The following is a 20,959-nucleotide window of genomic DNA, read 5'->3' on the forward strand; positions in this document are numbered from 1 at the left end:
CACTTTGGTGGACCGGATCGGGACCAGCCCCAACTCCCCTCCTGCCTGCCTCCCCTTGGTGGGCTGGAGGGCATTTCATATCTGTGCTTCGTTGAGATGAGTTGTGGCCTCAGGGCAAGCCCTGGCCTGTGGTTTGTTTGTCCGCTTCTCAGATTCGTCAGGGTGGATGGAGAAGGGGCACTGAGGAAGGGCCGGCCTGTCGCCCTCACTCTGCCCGCCAGGCCTCTCCATCCTGTCCAAGTGTCTTCTCACTCAGAAAAGGGAAGTCCTGCCAGTGGCGAGAAGAGGGAAGTGTCATTTCCAAACCGTGGGAACGGTAGCCGTGGTGTGGGCACACCCACTCCTGGTGGGATCTCCCCATACACAGGAGAGCCTCGGGCCCCTCTGCCCCATGGGAGGGGGGACACAGCTTTCTGCCGTCCGGGGTACCAGCCGGCTCCTCAGACTCCCAGGGTTCTGCAGACTTGTTTAAACGTATTAACAAGAACGCCTTCGTTCAGAGAAACCAAATAGGTGTCAGGTGGCATGGCGTTTCTTTGTTCCCACACATTTTTATTTTCACATTTTAGTGGTTCCGAAATTGGGATGCACCTAGCAATATAGATTTGTACATTTTGATATGCTGCTATTTCTTATTTTTCTAAAGGGTGTTTCTTTAAATCTCTAAATGATTCCCAGATGACTCCATCCTAGAATTTAGGAAATACAGGGAAAGTGGAGCTTGAGAAACAAAAGACCTTTCAAAACATGGATCCAAGGAAGGAAACACACCGAAGGGGTCTTCAGTAGTGCGAGTTGGGGCCACTGCATTAAATCTCAGGTTTTTCAAGAAATTCGATGTGTGTCGTCGCGGGAAAGTGCTGACGAGGTCTGATCCCGAACCAGCATCTTCCTTCCCATGGGGACCACATAGCTGGAGCGGCGGCTCCTACCTCGTCCCCGTTCCTCTCTCCCAGGTTCCAGCCAAACACGTTTGCATATTTAGCAGAAGTCCCTTCTCCGCCTTTGTAGCATTTCTGATTCACCATTGTTGGGTGTGAAAAAGGCATTTCCTTTGCCTGTTGCCCGTGGGCTTTCCTGGGGCAGCCTCCGGGAAGGGCGGGGGGCTCCGGGCCTCCCGGCTGGTGCCGGTGCTGTGACTGCGGCCGCGGCGTGGTGTGCGTGAGCCGCTCCTGCGTGGGGCAGACGGCAGGGTTCTGTGTAAAGAAGGAGGTGCCTCCGGCAGTTTGTCAGCGTGGCCAGGAGGTTGTCAGGTCCAGGACCGCATCCGGAGGCTGCCCCTCTCAGGGACAAGCAGGGAGACACCGAGTGTACCCCGACAGGGATGCTGCTCCCGAGCCTTCTGGTGGCCCCCACGGTGCCAGCCACGGTGCTGGAGGTCCACGGATCCTCTGAGAGAGGCTGGTAAGACCGGCGTGTTAGGAGAATTCACCAGGAGCACCTGGAGGTCCCTGTCCTCCAGCCCCTCCCCTTCCTCCCTTCTCCTCACAAGCCCTTCCCCCTGGAGCCCTCACACCAGCCCCTCCAGCAGCCCGTGGGCCCAGAGCACGGCTGGCTTCATCTTTTTTCTTTTTTAAAAAAAATATATTTTATTGATTTTTCACAGAGAGAAAAGAAGAGGGATAGAGAGCTAGAAACATCGATGAGAGAGAAACATCGATCAGCTGCCTCCTGCACACCCCCTACTGGCGATCTGCCCGCAACCAATGTACATGCCCTTGACCGGAATCGAACCTGGGACCTTTCAGTCTGCAGACCGACGCTCTACCACTGAGCCAAACCGGTTTCGGCTGGCTTCATCCTTGACCTCTCCTCAGAGGGAAACGCCAGCATCTGTACCCTGGCAAACGGCTTCCTGGTGAGGCTATGGCCCGGGAGCCGGGTCTGCCTTCTTTTTCTAACATGAGACAGTTCCCGACCTTGACTAGCACTCGCAGAGCTGGTGCCTGGACGATACGCAGGGAGGGGTTTCCTGACACCTGCCCGGCCCCGTGGACCCCACGGACGAAGCACCTGGCGGGCCTGGGGTCCTGGAGCAGGGCCGTGCCAGCTCCCCACGGCGGTGCCCTCTCAGGGGGCATCTCACACCCCATTGGGCCTCCTCCTGCACCCCGACCCCCCCCCCCCCCGGGGTGGTAACGAGCAGCCTGATGTGCTTGCTTCTTGGCCGTTACAACAGGAGTTGCTCTCTCCTCATCAGGACCCGTTTTGTCAGGGTGTCTTTAATCAGGCTTCCCGGGGGCCGAGCTTTTAGAAGTTGTGTTCTCACTCTCCCTTCCCCTTTGGAAAGTCTCTGCCGGGGCCGGAGAAATGAGCTAGTGAGATGCCGTGCGGGTTCGGCCGGTGCTGATTGGCACAGGCACGGGGGCGGGCACGCTTTGCTCCACTCCTCACCTGGGTCCTGTCTCTCTGCAGGTGGCGCAGACGGCAGACGGCGTGGACGCTGACCTCTGGAAGGACGGCCTGTTCAAGTCCAAGGTCACCAGATACCTGTGCTTCACCAGATCGTTTTCCAAAGAAAACGTAAGTCTCAACGCGCCTTTCCGCTTGCTGAGTGAGCGCACGCCGCGCATGCTGCTGCCGGGAGTGTCCTCGGTGTCTGTTGTGGCTGATCCTCGTCACCACAGTAGCTCAGCTGTGGCTTCAGTGAACCGGGTGGCACCAGCGGCCCACGTTGGGCTTCCTTTATGAAGAGTGTTTATTATTAACCGTGTGCCCCAGTGTACCGTGAATTCCACTAAAATGTCTCAGGTGAACCAGGAATTCCTCCCGCAGCTCTCATTTGCCCACCTTGCCTCCGAGGAACAAATCCCAGGTGTGTGTGTGCGGGGCGGGGGCGATGGGAGAACTTTCGGAGGAGCCGGATTGAAAGCTGACCTACACCTGGAGGCGCAGCTAGAAAGGTGCTGCCTACTCAGCCCTCGCCCAGATTTCGCCGTTTCCAGAATGGTCTTCCCCGGTCTCTGTGTGCCATGGCGTCCCCTGTCCTGCAGGTGGGCATTCACCAGTGTCCACTCCTGTTAGTGTGCCTTCCTCAGACTCGGGCCATAAAGGGGAATTTTTGATGATGCCCTTGGCGCCGAGGTCAGCTGCTCCCTGCCACGCCGGGCTGTGAGGATGGACTCCGGGGACGACCTCGCTCTGCCCAGTGGCTTCACGGGTCATTTCTGATCTCTCATCCTCCCTGTCCTGACTGAGGAGGCTGCGGCTCATATGCCACTTTCATTGTGTGTGTGTGTATGTGATGTGTGTGTGTTATGTGTGTGTGTGTGTTCTTGGTGCTCTAGGCCAGAGGAGTCCCCCCTCGTGTGGGCACAGTGACAAGTCTAAAATGGCAGGAGCGTGGCCTGCGCTGGTTAATTTTGGTGTTAAAGCTCCTGTGGGGAATGCATGCTCCAGGCACCAGTTGTGGAACACTGAAGAGATGTCCAGGGAGGGCTTCCTTCGTGTGCCCTCCTCCAGGAGGCCCGGGAGCGGGTGGGGCGTGAGGAGGGTGTCAGGGGAGGACCGGGGCCCTGGGGGAGACCTCTGCCCTCCTTTGAAGCAGCAGAGGAAGTAGGTCATCTGGTTCCAGAAAAAGAAGGAGGGCCCCGTGGTGAAGTCCAAAGGGATCCATTTCCGGGGTGGCAGGGGCCACGGCTGGCCAGGGGTGGACAGGAATGAGGCATCGTCTGATCTGCCGCAGCCGCCGTGGGCCTGCTGTCAGGAGGACGCGGCTGGCGTAATTTGTGCAGCCGGGAAGGAGGGACCGGGATCTCAGGGCCGGACAGATTCTTAATTAGGTGACTTGAGACTCCCAGTGTAGGAGTTTGGGGAGACTCCTCTGGAACTTAAATTTCCTTCCCCCAATAACGCCATTAATACCGGAACCCGGCTTTGGAGTGACATTGCTTCCTGGGGAAGGATCGAGATTAATTGCACTTCTCATGCCCTGTACTTTTTGCATTACCTGTAATAATAATGTACATAGATTAGGTAGGGAGGATATTAAACAGAAGGATTTATGAACATTTGAATATTAAGTTGGTTATCTGTGGCTACCTTAAATGCAAGGTTGTCAAAAATAATTACAGTATACTAGCAAGCACTGGCGACCAGAGGCAATATAAATACCCTGAGTCAGTGCATATTGGGCTTTTGGCATGAATCATTTGCTCAACAAGGATGGGGAATACGTTCTTCATATTTATGAGGAGGAAATGAAAGAGAGCCCGGGGTGGGGGAGGGGAGAGGGACACGCGGAATTAATGGCGTCGCAGGCCCACCGTATTAGACCCGGTGCCGTGCAGCCCCGGCGCGGAGGGCCCGCGCAGGCGGGAAGCTCCGGCCGCACAGCTCCCGGTTGGTGTGCTTTTTAAAATGGCCGCCCCACCCGCGTGCCGGTTTTATGGCCCGGGACGTTTGTGATGTGGAGGGTGAGGCCGCTGAGTGGTTTGCAGTGGACTTCCGCGGAACCCGGCTTGTCAGGCGGAAGGCATGTGCAGAGGATACTGATGAACGCCCATCGTCTCCGGGAGGGACACACCCAGAGCTAATTTCTCAGTGCAGAACGCAGCGACGGCAGGGAAACGCAGCCGCCATGGAAAAAAGGGTGATGGATTAGAGGACGCAGCTCTGCAGGCAGCTCACGTCTGCGAGTTAGGCTCACGGTTCAAGCCCCATGCGAGGTCGGAGATGTGTCCGCACCCTGAGGGTCCCTGGTCCGCCTGCCGGGGCTGCACTGTGCGCTGTTTGCCCGAGGCAGCCACTGAGGAGGACTTTTGGAGAATTCTGCGAGAAGGAAACGGTTTTGTGACAACAGCACTGGTGTACACTTGACTCATGACCTTCAGTTTCATTTAAACATTTTATTTCATTTGCGTGCTTTTGATTTATAATGTACGGATTCGTGCACTGGTGGGGGTCTCTCCGCCTGGCCTCAGTCATCAGTCTGTCCTTGGCTGGCTCTGCTGGTGAGGGGGGAGTACCCGCAGACTCCTCTGAAGGGTTTAATGACACCCTTGGGGCAGCCCCCGTATTGAAGTTGGGGGGCAGGTATCTTCAGGGCTCATTCCAGGGCATCTGCAGATGGTTCTCTCGCAGTTACGGGGTGGGAGCTGTCTTCGGAAGACGTTTTTGCACCGGTCACAGACGCTGCGCACCGTGGGCCCCGCATACTACCACTCAATAGAAGCTTTAAGGCCCCGGTGCATGCATTCTGGAAGGTGTGTAATACTGAGGCTGCTCCATGCTGTGTTTTATGATTCCTGGGATTTTGCAGAATGTATTGAGCAGCAGAAACGTGTGCCGACATGCAGGCTGGAACCACGTAGGGTGCAGTTGGCTCTCTGTTCGGTTTGGAGGCAGCTCCCCCACGGCTTCCCAGGGATGTGCCCTCTAACTCCGCCGGCTGTGCCTCCGCACTCCTGGCTGCCCGTCCGCCTAGCTCGGGCGCGCCGTGTCCGGGGTCTGAGGGAGCGGCTTTGAGGTTCTGCAGGGAAACTCCTTCCCGGCCGCCGAGTCCCCGTGTGGCCGCCGAGGGACATGAAGGGGCTCCCATTCTCGTTACCCTGCCGTCGCGAAGCTGCAACAGGTTATGGTGTCGATACCCATCTCGAGGCCAATGTGGCAAACACACCGCAGGCGTGTCTGGAGTAATGGTCTTTTCTCTCTTCCCAAGAGCCACTTAGGGAACGTGCTGGTGGACATGAAGCTCATCGACATCAAGGACACGCTGCCCGTGGGCTTCATCCCGATCCAGGAGACCGTGGACACACGTGAGTCCCCTGTAGTCCCGCCCATCCCAATGCCGGTTCCTTCCTCCGGGTATAGTTTTAGGTATTTTTATGTGCATTTTTCTTTGGAAATATTTTAGGAGTCCCTACTGCTTGTCCATGAATAAACTGGTGCCTGACTCAGTTCTCCAAGGGTTCTGTAGTGTTCTGGGGAGCACTGTGTAAGTGAGCCCAGTGTCCCTGTCTCCCAGAGGGGGCTCCCTGCTGAGCTGGCCACAGGAATGGATGGAGAGGCGGGTGGCAGTCTGTCCTCGGTGCATCCTCTGTGCCGCTGAAGCCACACTTGGCAAAGACCCCGATGCAAAAGGGAAAATAAAAAAATTCCCAGGGAATGCAAGGGCAGTAATGTCCCCATTTTGGGCTCTTGGAGCTCACAAGAAGGGCCCGAAGCAGGAAGACTGCCCGCCAGCGGACACAGGATCCCTGTGAGCCCCGAGCAGGACTGAGCAGAAGGGCCCCTGACGAGTTAGAAGCTTTTTCAGGGCCATCCGCAGTGACACAGCACCGGGAAACCTCTGTGTATTTGAGCCGCCTCATTTTGACGGGATATAATTTGTTTTATTTTTAATTACTCTTACCAACTCACTTTAGGATGCCCACACCGTGAAGCAGTGAATTAAGAACGAACTCAGAGACGCCTGCCTTTATGACACGGTTTCTCTGTGAAATTCTGTGTCTCACTCTGCGCCATACACGTTTGAGTTTTCCGTGTTTGGCCCCAGTGGGACCCCCTATTTTTGCTGGGTTTTGCTAGCATTTCCCATAGACAAGACTTTTCATATCTGCATAGGCCCACATAGCTCTTACTTCAGTGACACAAGGAGGTCCCACTGTGTAGCATATTTTCATTTTCTTAAGTCTCCTCACTTTTGGACATTTTGCTACTACTTGTTTGAAATTATATGCGTTAGTTAATAATTATAATAGCTGATACTGTTTTCTGTGTGCTGACCCCTGTGATAAATGCTCTACATACCTGAGACCATTGAATCTTCAGAAGACCTCCCTTTGGAAATGGGTATCATTAAACCCAGCGCACATCTGTGATGCGAGAGCCTCAGTAACAGCTTAGGGGTTAAAGAATTTACCCCTCGGAGTGGGGAGTAACTAGAACACACAGGAGCCTGACACCAGCCACACTTCTAACCACAGTGCCAATCTGTAAAAGCGTGTGTTTAACAAAAAGATTTTACATGTTTATGTATCAGGGGGGTTTGGTAAAACTTTATTGGCTATCCTAGTAATTCACACACCATACAGTTTACTCATGAAAGTATACACTTTGGAGGTTTTTAGTGTATTCACAGAGTTTGTAGCTACTATCAGCAGTTTTAGAATATTTCATCCCCTCGTCAGGTATCTCCTCCCCAGTCACTGTCCATTTCCCTCCACCCTGTGCTGGCCCTGGGCAGCCACCAGTCTGCTTTGTAGGAGTGCCTGTTCAGGACGTTTCATGTGAGTGGAACCGTGCAGTATGTGGTCCTTCATGATCAGCTCCTCGTACTGAGCATATGTTCTCAAGGTCCATCCGTGTTGCAGCATTTTATTCCTTTTTATCGCACATAATCCGCCATGTATATGGATATACTGCATTTTGCATATCCATCCACTTGACGGATGTTTGGGTTGTTTCTCCCTTTGGCTGCTATGAATAATGCTGCTGTGAGCATCCATGTACCAGTTTTTGTGTGGACGTGTGTTCTCATTTCCCTGAGGGATCTCCCGAGGCGTGGGATGGCTGGGTCCTGTTCTGACTCCGGATGTAACTTTCTGAGGAGCTGCCACAGTCTCTAGAAGGGGCAGCACCGTGTTCCCTCCCCCCGCAGTGCGTGCGGCTCCCCAGCGGGGGTCACTGTCCTGATTCCGGGTCTCCGGGGCAGGAAGTGGGCGCTCTGGTTCCGGTGTGTGTTTCCTGTTAGCTAAGGATGCTGGGCATCTTTTCCTGTGCTTGTTGGCTGTGGGTGTGTCTTCTCTGGGAAGGTCTCTTCCGGTCCTTTGCCATCTTGAAGCGGGTTGACTTTGTTTAACTGAGTTGTCAGAATATTTTAATATTGTTGACCCTTGGGTAACATGGGTTTGGACTGTGTGGGTCCAGTTATACACAGATTTTTTCCCCAGTAAATACTGTAACCATATTTTCTTAACATTTTCTCTAGCTTACTTTATTGTAAGGATACAGTGTATTAATTGACATATTAAATACATATTAAAATATGTATTAATTGACCGTATATGTTATTGGCAAGGCTTCCAGTCAATTGTACGCTATTAGTAGTTACATTTTTGGATTTTTTTTTTATTATGTGGGGATTGGTGCCCTATCCCCTGTGTTTTTCAGGGTTTAACTGTATTCTGTATATAAGTACTTTATTAATTATGTGATTTGCAATATTTTCTCCCATTTTGGGGGTTTGTTTTCTCCCCCCCCCCCCACTTTCTTGTTGTCCTTCAAAAGGTTTTTTATTTCGATGGGATCTGTTTACCTTTTTTGGGGGGGCTTATAGTTTTGGTAACATACCCGAGAAATCATTGCCTAAATCAAGGTCACCAAGATTCATGCCGATGTTTTCTTCTAAGAGATTTACAGTTTTAACTCTAACATTTACGTCTGCGATCCAGTTTGAGTTATTTTTTGTGAATGGTGTGAGGGAGGGGTCCAGCTTCATTCCTGCACGTGGGAATTCCAGCTGAGTAACTGTCCTTCCCCCGCCGACTTGTCTCGGCGTCCGTGGTGAGCGTCAGGGGGCCATAGCTGCCCATTTGTTTCTGGTCTCCGAGTTCCTCCATGGACCTGTGTCTTTCCTCATGCCAGTCCTGACTGATCACTGCAGCTCTGTATGAGTCCTCCAACTTTGTTCTTCTTTTCCGAGATGATCTGACTATTCTGGGTCCCTTGGGTTTTCACATACATTTTGGGATTTGTCAGTTTCTGCAAAGAAGCCAGCTGGGATTTTGATAGGAACGATAATGACTCCGTAGGTGTGTACAGATTGTGAATGATTTCCTGGTAATGGGTGTCCTGGGCCCTATGGTCTGCCCAGCCTTCCTCTACAAGGTGCCCCTCACATGCAGACTCGCATGTGCGCTGTGCGTTCCCCAGGCTCCTTTCTTTGCTGGCTACAGATTTGCTAGTTTTCGTCTGAAATGCCCTTTCTCTCAACTCGGACCGCCCACACCCCACATCTTCCCAGCTGAGCCCAAGTCCTCCCACCGGCATCTGGCAGACTCTGGTCCCCGCACACCAGAGTGAAGAAGCTCAGTCAGCTCAGGTTGGCGGGGGCCTGTGGCACTGCGGGCTTTGGGACGTGAAGGTGATGAGGATCCTGGCTCTCTCCTCAAGGACCGTAGTCTAGTGAGTGATGTGCACGTGGCAACAAGGACCTGCATTACAGCCCTGTAATGAGACAGGGCTACGTCCATCAGAGGCCAGCCCCTGCCTTCATTGCAAACACGTACTGAGGGCGGGAGGGAAGGAAGCAGTGCTTGTCACAGTGGCGGCAGCTGAAGGGAGTGATTCTGCCTCTTAATTCCCATCGTTACCTCCACGAGGACCAGGTGCAGCATGGCCCATGGAGAACTCGGGCTGTGGAGGTGACCCACCTGACATCGAGTCTGGCTTTGCACTTAACAACTATAGGACTTCACCCTCCTGGGCCTCAGTTTCCTCATCTGTAAAATGGGCAAGGGGATATTGTCTACCTCACAATCATGGTCTTAGCTGCATTTTAGCCATTTATGTGTTTTCTTCATGTCTTTGCTACTTACCTCTTTCTTTGAGGGCAAGATCCGTGTTTAATTTACCTTTGAATTGCCTAAGGTCCCCACTGCACACAGTGCCGTGCTCAGAGGATGGGCTCAATAAAGATAAGCGTTATTACTCTCTGTTGCCAGATTAACTTCCAGAAACACCAATCCACGGTGCCACTAATGACACAGGCTTGTACCTGTTTCCCACAGACCTGCCAGCATCGGTTTTAAATTTTTAATTTACTTTTGCTATCCCAATTTTATTGAATTTTCATTTCGTTATTTATTAGCAAGACTGGGCATTTCACAAGTGGTTGCTTGCTACCTTTGCTTATTCTTAAATGGCTTGTCCACTTGACAACTAAAATTGCCTGTAGATTTGTGTTAATTTTCCACCCCCATCGCCTGCCTTTCTGCGTTTTAGAATTGGTGTTCGTTTTCAACAACTGACTGACTTACGGTGTCTTTGTGTTGATACTGTGGAGCCACAGGGGGTTCCCATTCTGCACTTTGCTCTCACTGAACCAGTTCAGCGAGGAAGCCCGGGGGGAGCCCGCCTGGGCTGCGGTCTGGCTGCTGTGGGGTGAGCCTGGGCCGGACCCGGGGCGGGCAGCCTTTCCCTGGGCCTGGACTTTCTCAAGTTGTCCTGGCCTCTCCGCCGGGTGTCTTACCTCACAAGGAGGGTGGGTTCGGGGTCGCCTTCATTTCGTGTCATTTCCTGGGGCCTGTACCCAGGGCACGGGTGCCGATTGGGTGCATGTGAGGCCCTGATTTTATAAAGTCAGCCAAAAGGAGGCGACTCCTGTAATCAGTTTAAAGTACAGTTAGTTGCAATCCATGTAGGCCTTAGCCACTGGCAGGCTGTTTGCTTTAGTAAAGGGCTGCGTCCTCTCTGTGCTCACTGGCATGACTGGACGCATTCCTATTGGCTCTGCGGACGTATTTCCTTACAATAGGGGTGTCGAACTCAATCAGAGAAGGGGCCAAAATCTAAAATCCAGCCTAAATCGCGGGCCGAATGGTTTACTGAACAGTCATAAACTGTCATTGTGATGGAAACGCAGCGGAGTGCAGTGATGACAGCGCGGTGCGGGCCACATTGCAAGGCCTGGCGGGACGGATTTGGCCCGCGGGCCTTGTGTTTGACACATGTGTGATAACACATTCATGGTTGTTCCTCACTGAGCACATACGTGTGCCAGGCACGGGGCTCAGGGAAGCGTATCTCGACCCCCTTTCATCCGCCTACTCCCTCAGGGCGGGTTCCATCGGCTCCTTTTACGGACAGAGGGACAGAGGCCCGGAGAGATTAAAGCCATAATGCTCGGGTCTGTGTGACTCACGTCTGAGTGACGGCAGTTAACGAAACGTGTTTAAAACCCACGGATGAGCAAGCAGACACCGGCTGGCACCGCGGGGCTGGGCGGGCACAGACACAGGCGCATCCTGAAGACTCGGTAACTAAAGCATCACGTCGTTATCTTGTTTCCTCTGAATAACTGAAGCAAAGTTATTTTTTATAAAGAAGAATTCCAGCTGCAAGTGTAGGAGGATGACAGAAAACCGCCACTTTGAAACCTTTAATGAAATGAGGGATCTAAGCAGCAGTCGTGGGGGGGTGAACACTCAGAGAGTGGCTGCTGGGGACTTCGTCCCGGGGGACAGACCGACACCCCCAGAAGCTGAGCAGGCGAGCTGTCGCCACAGGATGTACCTGCACCACCCGGGAAGTGTTTTTGTCTAAAAAACCCCAACCTGCCTCTTACCCGCCTCCAGCCGTGACTGCCGTTCACAGGGGCACAGGGGAGGGACCAGCCTCTCCAGCACCGGTGCCCGAGGACAAGGGAGAGGGAGAGGCTGTGCCAGAGTAAGAGCGACTGGAGAGGCCTGGCAGCCGGTCAGACAAACCGGCAGTGAAGTGGCTTCTTTGAGACCATGAAGGGAACTTGAGTATAGACTATTGATTGGATGTATTAGGAACTGTTGTTCATTTTCTTAAGGATGGTCATAGCATAGTGATCGTGTTAAAAAGGATTGTCTGCCCCAGGTGCCTGCTGAGCTATAGGACAGGTGATAAGGCATGGTGTTAGAGTAAGGTGACCAGACGTCCCGCTTTTTATAAAAATCGGGACTGTCCCGCCAAAAGCGGGACGTCTGGTCACCTTATATTAGAGATGCACCCTAACTCCTCCGGCCAGGCCCGGGGTGAAGCCCGCCTGTCCATGGGGCGGCGCTGAAACTAGATGACAGGAACGTGTGGGGTCCTGCACTCCGGGAGAAAAGAAAGCGGTCCGTGTGATACAGCGTGTTCACGCGCGGTGTCCGTGTGCTGTCTGTCCTGCGGGCTGCCGCGGGAGCAGCGCGGCTGCTGCTCGCAGAGGTGGCGTGGGGAAGCCTGCCCTCGGCCCGCACAGTGCTGCCCGCCGGGGGCCGAGGGAGGCCCGGAGGGGCAGGGCCCAGCGCTTCTGCCCGGCGCTTGGGTGACCAGCCCCTCCCGCTGCCAGAAAGGGAACGTGACGGGACAGGATGCGCCGAGTAGAGACTCAGCCTCTCCCTGTTCTTCCCGCAGAGGAAGTGGCCTTTAGGAAGAAGCGGCTGTGCATTAAGTTTATCCCGCGGGACTCCACGGAAGCGGCCATCTGCGACATCCGGATCATGGGCCGGACCAAGCAGGCGCCCCCTCAGTACACGTTCATCGGGTGAGTCTCCTGACAGACCTCGCCGCCTCTCTGTGCCGGCTCAGCCAGGCCGGACCACCACGCCGGCCACTGGAGGCCGGCTCTGAACGGTGACACCCAGGGCACAGAGGGCGGTGTGGCCCAGGGCACAGAGTGTGGTGTGGCCCAGGGCGCAGAGGGTGGTGTGGCCCAGGGCGCAGAGGGCGGTGTGGCCCAGGGCACAGAGGGTGGTGTGGCCCAGGGCACAGAGGGCGGTGTGGCCCAGGGTGCAGAGGGCGGTGTGGCCCAGGGCACAGAGGGCGGTGTGGCCCAGGGCGCAGGGGGCGGTGTGGCCCAGGGCACAGAGGGCGGTGTGGCCCAGGGCACAGAGGGTGGTGTGGCCCAGGGCGCAGAGGGCGGTGTGGCCCAGGGTGCAGAGGGCGGTGTGGCCCAGGGCACAGAGGGCGGTGTGGCCCAGGGCGCAGGGGGCGGTGTGGCCCAGGGCACAGGGGGCGGTGTGGCCCGTCTGTGGGCAGCAGTTCCCTGGCGTTTGAGGCAGCGGTTCTTTTAATGGAGCCAGTGTGCTCTGTCACTCAGGTAACTGCTTTGTGCTCACCCGCGCCATGAAGATCTCTCTTTTCTCCCAAAGGGAACTGAACAGCATGGGCATCTGGTACCGGATGGGCCGAGTTCCAAGGAACCACGACTCATCTCAGCCCACAACACCTTCCCAGTCGTCGGCCGCTTCCACCCCCGCCCCCAGCCTTCCCAGGTGAGGCCCGGCCCGCGGCCCCTCGGGCTGCGGTGCGGGTTACAGGCACGTGGTCCAGGGTCCCAGGGCACACGTCTCAGAGCCCCTCCGCTCAGTATCTGCTGCAATGGTGCGGGAGCAGTGTGCCTCCGGAGGAGAGTTCAAAGTCCAGTTAGAAATCCTTGCATCGCTCGAATGCGAAGGCCGCGGTGTGTTCTGTCCCGCACACACGAAGGCCCTGAGGGAGCAGAGCGGCAGCTGCAGGGTGCTGGCTGGCGGAAGGGGGTGGAGTTCCCTCTGCCTGGGCCAGCCACTCCTCAGAAACCGGGAGGGTCGGTAAGTCGTCGTGTTCATTTTCACATTGTTCCCTTTCCCAGTGAGTAGAACTGAGACGTGAGTGGTCTGGGTTTGAGAGAACAGTGAGAAGTCTTTTAGGAGATGTTAGTTTTAATCATTGTTTCCACAAAGAAACTCGGGAGAGCAAACAGCACTCTGCAGCTGATTCTAGTCGGGATGGTGGTAGGAATGGTCTCACTTTCTGTAAGATGCTGGCGGGGAAAGAGTCCCGCCACGCCAAGAAACCGCGCATCTCTAGGAAGTAAATTATTTGAGGACAAGGAACAACAACAGCAGCGATGACGGATTAAGTCTGAGACGGGGATTACCAAAGTAAATAAAATGAGGAAGGCTTGGCGGCGGTGTCATTGGGGATTACTGTCACATAAATGAGAGTGGGTCTAGAAGCTTCCAGGTGGGCCAATGGAGAGGAACACAGTCTGTCAGGATCAGGGCAGAGCGGTCCGGTGGGCTCCGCTCCTGGTCCACGCCCACGCCTGGCCCTGGGAGGCGCAGGGTGGCCGGGCTGCACTGCTCTCTGAGCACCCGCCCCTCGGGAGAAGCCAGCTCTTTCGGCTCATCCTCCATGGAGACAACCTGGGCTTCCTCCTGACAGACCACAGCCAAGCGGTCCTTAAGCTTAACTGCCTGGAATCGCTGACATTTCAGAAGCAGCTTTCCAGCTCACTCCGATGGGGAAGACACAAACAGCGGATGTGTACCCAGAGGGAGGCGGGGCCGCTGCGTGTGTCTGCCTGGGTTAGGACGGTTGGGGAGCGTCCAGCCAGGGGCCGTACCCGGCCCTTAAAACCGTTTGGTCTGGCCTGCCAAGCCACTAGGGATGATTAATAAGTGTTTAACCAGATATCGCAGGCTAATGCTAAGTTGGTGATGTGTATGGCCTGCGGATGTTGCTGTGAATATGCAGTGGCCCTTGGCAGGAGACAGGTCCCCACGCTGCGTTAGGAGCTCGAGGCTGATGCAGTCAGTTCAGCGCTTGCTCACTGTGCAGGGCGCGGCCAGAGCTGCAGTCCCCTCACCTGTGCTCAGGGCCGCGCAGGCCCATCACCTGGGGCAGGCTCATTGCTGGGCCGTTCCAGCTGCTCCCTGTTGACATCCTCGGCTGGGAAGGACCTGGAAACGGGCACAACCTCGGGCAGGTTTTACCTTCCTGTTGGGTGAAGAAGGTGCTGCTTCCCAGTGAGTTAAAGCAGGAGGACCGGTCCCCACAGAAGCTTGCCGGTCAGTCAGTGATGGGCACAGTCAGTGGTGGGCACGGTCAGTCAGTGGTGGGCACGGTCAGTCAGTGGTGGACACGGCCAGTGGTGGGCACGGTCAGTCAGTGGTGGGCACGGTCAGTCAGTGGTGGGCACGGTCAGTGGTGGAGCCCGGTGGCTGGCCACTGAGGTGAGAGGGCCCGAGACCCCGTGTGGCAGCGGGTGGAACTGCAGGTGGTATTTACAAGGCTTCCATATTTTATAACCTCTTGTTGTACAGTTTATGGTTTACAGTGCTTATAAGGAAATTGGATCAGTTTTGTTTTACTTGCCAAATAAAACAAATGTCAAAATAGTCAATATAAAATGTATCCTAATTTGGCTGAGTTAAGTCAGCCAGTAGGCAGTAGAATAATTGGATGTTACATTAGTGCTTCCCAGTCACACCACTGTCTCTCCGCTCTCCGCCTCGCTGTGCGGGTTACAGGGGCATGCACAGCTGCGGAGCCTCCCGATTCGTAGGGCTTCTGTGCCTTTGGCTTTTGTATTGTTTTCTTATCCAGCATCTTTGATAATTTTTTAAAAATGAGATGCTGATGACTTATCCGAGCTTTCCATTGGAGATCGATGAAATGATGAGTATGCTACTCGATCCCTTGAGGTTTCAGGTCTCTAACTCCCGGCAGGGGAATCTGGCAGCTTCCGCCCCCTCGCCTCCCCAAGCCTCAGACCTCATGCTGACCTGGTAGCCTGGTCTTCCCTTCCTTTCCTGCTTCTGTGTCTTTGCTCACGTGGACACGGGAGATATCAGCCCCATGCCCCCTCTCCCAGGGAGCCTTCCCTGAACACCAGGGGCTGGGCCTGGGTCTTGGCTTTCTTTTCTGAGCCTCTCGGCTGTTCAGCGTTTGTTCTGGGTTGTGTTCACTCTATGTTCGAACTCCTGGAGGCAGGGCTGTGTCCAGTGCCGGTGACCTCCCAGCCCCCAGCGCAGGTCCAGGCACGTATTCAGTTTTGCAAAAATGCGTCTCCATCAGTCTAAGACCTTGTGCTGCTCTCACCCACCACCTCCCTCTCCCCCAAAACTCCAGGGCCCCTGAGCAATCCTGGGGATTTTTCTGTTTATGAGAGTAATACGAACTTGTAGAAAATTGACAGAATACAGAAATCCCATTTCCAATGAGCAGAGGTGCATAATTGTCATTTTTCTGTGCACTTTTTCCAGAGGCGATATCATGTAATAGCAAGCTGGTGTTTTGCTGCTTCCTACTCCTGTAGTGTTGAACCACCAGCATAAGAACAATTCCCTCAGCCTGGTCTTTGTGTGAACCAAGGATCAGGTTGCAAAGCCTGCGCAAGCGTGAGAGAGTGGTGATGCGGCGCCCTCTACCGGCCAAACGTGGAGGCGGCGGCGCGAAGGACTGGCCGGCTGGTATCTGAGTAAAGGGCTGCAGGTGTTTCCCCAGCAAATCCCTGGCGGGGCCTGGGAAGGGACGAGGGAGCTGGGCCAGGAGCAGACTGTATTGTTTTCTTGAGCTCCAGGCTTTGTCTCAGAAGTTAAAATTGTGTTGCTCTACCCCTGTTTCTTACGTTGCCACTCATATTTCCAAGAACTAAATGCCATTTTTTGGTGAGCTCTGATCTCCAGCTTAATTCAGACAAAAGGCAGTCGGTGGAGCTCTTCAGGAATGGTAGGTCATCCCCTGAGGGCCTTGTGGACCCAGCCGAGCTGCCTTCTCGATCGGAGGCAGGGGCTGCCGGACGGGCGCTTTCTGCCGTGTCCTTCCTGTGGCTACGGACAGAGACCGCCCTGTCCTTTCATGGTGGCCCTGCCCCCTGGCTGTATCCACTGAGTTGGACGAGTTTTGGTGACATTTGTGGCAAAAGGCGGGATTAGGTGTCTGGGCAGAGCTGCTCTTTCTCATTCAGCGAATCTCTCTCATCTCTGCACACTATTCTGAGCTCCCAGCTGCCGAAGGTGATGCCGCCTCTCCCAGGAGCTCGGAGCCTGTTTGCTCTCCGGCCTCGGCCCGTTGCAGGTTGGCTGCAGCACGGCGCTGGCTGTGGGCTGAGGCCCAGACACCCCCTTCTCTGCTGGGCAGGCTGAGCGCTGCAGTCCGCCAGCGCAGCCTTCCCGGTTCTCTTCTGTGCCGCTGCCGGGCCGGTGCAGAGGGGGAAGCACCTTCCAGCTCGGCCAGGCCAGCCCTCCACCCTCTCCCACGGGGGCTCACCGCCATCCTGCTGGGAGAGAAGGGTGTGGAGAAGCTCTGGAGGCCGGTGCATCCCGGGATGGAGGACCGAGCCCTGGGGTGTGGGTGTGGGTGTGGGTGAGGGTGAGGGGGCGGCCTGTGCCGTCCCAGCAGGCCCTGGTGCACTGCACCCCGGCTGCTCAGCGGCAGAGCCCGTGGTGTGATCACACCTTAGCAGCCCATGTACCACATTTGCAGATGACACAGAGCAGTTAGGGAGCTGAAGGTCCGAGTGACAGAGCCAACCCTCCACCACTTGCTCCTCGCTGGAGCCCCGCGGCCAGGAGATGAGGGTGACAGGCGGGCAGGGGCGGGCCTCAGGAGCCGGGCTCAGCAGTGGTGTGAGCGCCCGGTGGGAGCCGGGGTGTGTGGCAGGCAGCCTGGCGTGTGCAGAGGGCGTACCCGTTAGGCAGTGTCCCACGCTCTGGCTGCACTGGGAGGGCGTCCCCTGCCCGCCCCGCCCTCACCACCTGCGCGAGGAACCGCGGGTCAGACCTGGGAGACACGGCCGCTGCAGCGGAGTGCATGGCCGTCCGTGGGAGGCTAATGCGGAGGAGATGCCAGCGCTGTTTCCGGGTGGGGATGGGCCCTGAAAGCCCCAGAGGCAAATAGATTGGGTGAACTGAAGCTAGAAGGCGTAGACCCGGGCTTCACATTTTAAAAATGAGCAAATAAACTCCCCCACGTAAGAACTGCTGGGCCTCAGAGAGGCCAGCGTCAGGGCCGTGAGTTCCCAGCTGCTGGCACCAGTCAGCCAGCTCTGGGCTCCTCTGACATCACCCGGCGTCACAGGCCCTGTCCCACGCTCGGACGTTCAGGCTCAGGAGACCACGTTAGGGCGCGGGCACCTCGCCTCAGGCCCGGGAGCTCCGGTGGGCGGGGAGGGCCCAGCAGTGGGTGTCTGTCCCCGGGATCTGCCCACCCGACTTGTCGCCGTCGGCTTCTGGGGCCCCAGAGCCGGTGCAGAGGAGCTGGATGACGGTGGAGTGACTGCCTGGACCCTCCCCGCGGCCCCCGCCTCGGCCCGCGTGAGCCCGTCCCTTTCGGAGTCCGTGTCCATCTGGAATACGCAGTCTGGCTCCGGTGCCGGATTCTCTCTGTGGTTGTCGGGCCCAGGGGGCCTGGAAAAGGTGGAGAATGTGGTTCCAGCAGCTCCGCTCGCCCTTCCCGCCTGCCTGGGTGCTCAGGCCTGTCCGTCCTGCTCCACACTGACCTCAGGCTGTGACAGGGCCTGGGACCCTCCGCCGACACCGTCCCTCCCTGGAGGGAGTCACCTCCCTCTGGAGCCGCCGAGCAGCCTGCCCTGCGTCCTGGGCTCTCCGGGGCCGGCCGGCGAGCTCCCCTCGGAGGGTGCATGGCGCCCCAGCCGCTCACAATCTTCGGTGATTTGTCAGCTCCCAGCGAGACGTCAGTCACGTTCCGGAGTATGTTTCCTGGTGACAGACATAATTGTACTTAACTTTTTGCGTGGATGTTATCAATCTGTGACAGGTACTCTGGGAACTGGGGCATCGTGATTGCGGGGATCTGTCACATGCACTGACTCCTCTTCGGGGACACGGGTTCAGTCACAGCCTTCGCCTGTCGGCGTCAGGTCCGGAGAACATAGATCCTCGCTGACCTCAAAGACCGCTCCGTCACCCACCCCTGGGCTGTCACCGGAGAGGTTAACGGCTCCCCCGGAGGGAGGACCGGGCGCGGGGACCCGAATCCGGCCCTGCGCCCACGCCTGCCCGGCGGCCCCATCGGAGCTCGGGAGCTGCTGTGCTCTGTCCGGCCTCGCTGGCGCCTCCCACGATGGGGTGGACTCGGCCTCGGCCCCCCCCCCCGCCCCTCCCGCTGCCGAATGACAGTGACGGGCGGAGCTCAGCTCGCGGCGGCCGTCCTGCTGTCCATCCTCAGTACCTGTCAGTGTTCAGTGACGAGGGGTCTTTGTACCACAGGTGACAGCCTCCTCCCACAGCTGCAGGACGTGAGCGAGAGGCCCCGAGGGGCGCAGGTCGGGCCGTGTTCCCCTTTTCCTGTCCGGGGTCTGCCGCCTGCCCGAGCGGCCGGGGTCTGACGGACCTGGACCGCCTGCAGGGCTGGCCAGGCCTCGTGCATCTGCCTCAGAGAGGGCCCAGCGGCTCTCCTCTCCATGGGAGAGGCTCGCCCGGAGGACTGAGGGCATGGTGACGTGTCAGAGCTGAGCTGTGCTCCCAGACGAGGCCCATCCTGTGTGAGGAGGGGGTGTCCTGCTCGGGCTCAGAGAGAGGCAGCGCCAAGGCCTGGTTCCAGGGCTTTGTTTTCCTCACACAGACACACCGTGACTTGGATTTTGCTGCACTTTCACAGCAGCCAGAGGCGGTTTGGGCCGGTGAGCCGGGGGGAGGGCTCTGTCCTCGTCTCCCCCGATGGCGGCCCTCGAACCCTGACCCCCTGCAGGGCTCGCCGGGCAGAGCCGTGTCCGGCCTCCCTGGGATACTGAGCCCTCCTTTCCCTCCACACAGAAGCCGCTCACACACACACGCACACACACACGCACATGCACACACACACACACACACACACACACACACGTGCCTGCTTTGTCTGCCGGAGAGGACACAGTTTCACATCCTTCGATGTGACACCTCTGCAGGTTTTTCTCTCCTTTGTTTTGGCAAGGGGGACCCAGGCGGGCGTGTGCCCTGCGTGTGGACCTGTCTGTCTGCGGTGCTGCCGTCCACGCTGCCAGGCACAGGCTCCCACAGCGGGGTGTCAGAGCGGACCCGCGCGGGCCGGCTCCCGGGCCTCAGGTGTCTCTACCACCTGGCGGCTTTTCAGACACGGCCCCATCCTCTCTCTGCGGGACCTTCACTGGCTTCCTGTTGTCTGATGTGGCTCCCACATTGACGCACGTCACCCGGGAGTCATCTCTCGGCTCCTGAGTGCGGCGTCCCCATTCCGAAGCCCCTCTGCTCCAGCCAGGCCTGTGCCTCCCTCTGCCGCACCTGCCCTCCTGCGAGGCCGCTGGGCCCAGCGTGCAGCCTGGCCTGCCCGCTCCACACCGGGTGCCCTCGCCGCCTCTGAAGGGCCTGGCCTGCCCGCCCCACACTGGGTGCCCTTCCCTCCTCTGAAGGGCCTGGCCTGCCCGCCCCACACCGGGTGCCCTCGCCGCCTCTGAAGGGCCTGGCCTGCCCGCCCCACACCGGGTGCCCTCCCCTCCTCTGAAGGGCCTGGCCTGCCCGCCCCACACCGGGTGCCCTCGCCGCCTCTGAAGGGCCTGGCCTGCCCGCCCCACACCGGGTGCCCTCGCCGCCTCTGAAGGGCCTGGCCTGCCCGCCCCACACCGGGTGCCCTCCCCTCCTCTGAAGGGCCTGGCCTGCCCGCCCCACACCGGGTGCCCTCGCCGCCTCTGAAGGGCCTGGCCTGCCCGCCCCACACCGGGTGCCCTCGCCGCCTCTGAAGGGCCTGGCCTGCCCGCCCCACACCGGGTGCCCTCCCCTCCTCTGAAGGGCCTGGCCTGCCCACTCCACACCGGGTGCCCTTCCCTCCTCTGAAGGGCCTGGCCTGCCCGCCCCACACCGGGTGCCCTCCCCTCCTCTGAAGGGCCTGGCCTGCCCGCCCCACACCGGGTGCCCTCACCGCCTCTGAAGGGCCTGGCCTGCCCACTCCACACCGGGTGCCCTCACCGCCTCTGAAGGGCCTGGCCTGCCCGCCCCACACCGGGTGCCCTCGCCGCCTCTGAAGGGCCTGGCCTGCTCGCCCCACACCGGGTGCCCTCGCCTCGTCTGGAAAGCCGCATGCTCTGGCTTCCCCTTCCACTCCGCCAGCGCCGGGCACAGCGGCCTTCATGGGCTGGCTCGCTGCGGGCCTCTGGTTTTCGGCCACACTGGCGGCTTAGTGATGGTGGATTCTCTCTCCTGCTCCCGCTTCCCAAAGCCTCGGGAGAGAACAGCGACTGCATCCCTGCGCCTCCGCACTCAGCAGGACTTTCCCCACTGCCACCTCCGAGGCTGCTCACAGCCAGTGCTTCGTGAGGAATGTGTGGCCCCAAACGGGGGGCGGGGAAGGGGGTGTTTTAAAATAATTATTAAACATACTCAGTGCGCTGGTTTGGATACGTAAGCAAGGCATCGTGTATTCATACATCGCGCCTTTCCACTTGTTCTCCATCCAACAAGCAGAGACGCACATTGTGCTTCTCAGGAGCCAGGCCTGTTCCCAGCGCTTTGTAAACAACAACGCCTTTAACCCTGAGACAGCTCTG

General features: G+C 57.4%; 1 protein-coding gene across 2 annotated transcripts in view; it reads left to right on the forward strand.

Moving 5' to 3' along the window:
• MVB12B (multivesicular body subunit 12B) overlaps positions 1 to 20,959 on the forward strand; it is a 121,312-nt gene that overhangs the window by 33,379 nt on the left and 66,974 nt on the right. For both annotated transcript variants that reach the window (XM_036412064.2, XM_045572057.1), the window contains exons 3-6: positions 2,416 to 2,523; positions 5,660 to 5,756; positions 12,091 to 12,220; positions 12,828 to 12,950. In XM_036412064.2, the coding sequence (XP_036267957.1) occupies positions 2,416 to 2,523; positions 5,660 to 5,756; positions 12,091 to 12,220; positions 12,828 to 12,950 (458 nt within the window). The remainder of the gene's footprint in view (positions 1 to 2,415; positions 2,524 to 5,659; positions 5,757 to 12,090; positions 12,221 to 12,827; positions 12,951 to 20,959) is intronic.

The sequence above is a fragment of the Pipistrellus kuhlii genome, unplaced genomic scaffold, assembly GCF_014108245.1.
Source record: "Pipistrellus kuhlii isolate mPipKuh1 unplaced genomic scaffold, mPipKuh1.p scaffold_m20_p_43, whole genome shotgun sequence".
Lineage (NCBI taxonomy): Eukaryota > Metazoa > Chordata > Mammalia > Chiroptera > Vespertilionidae > Pipistrellus > Pipistrellus kuhlii.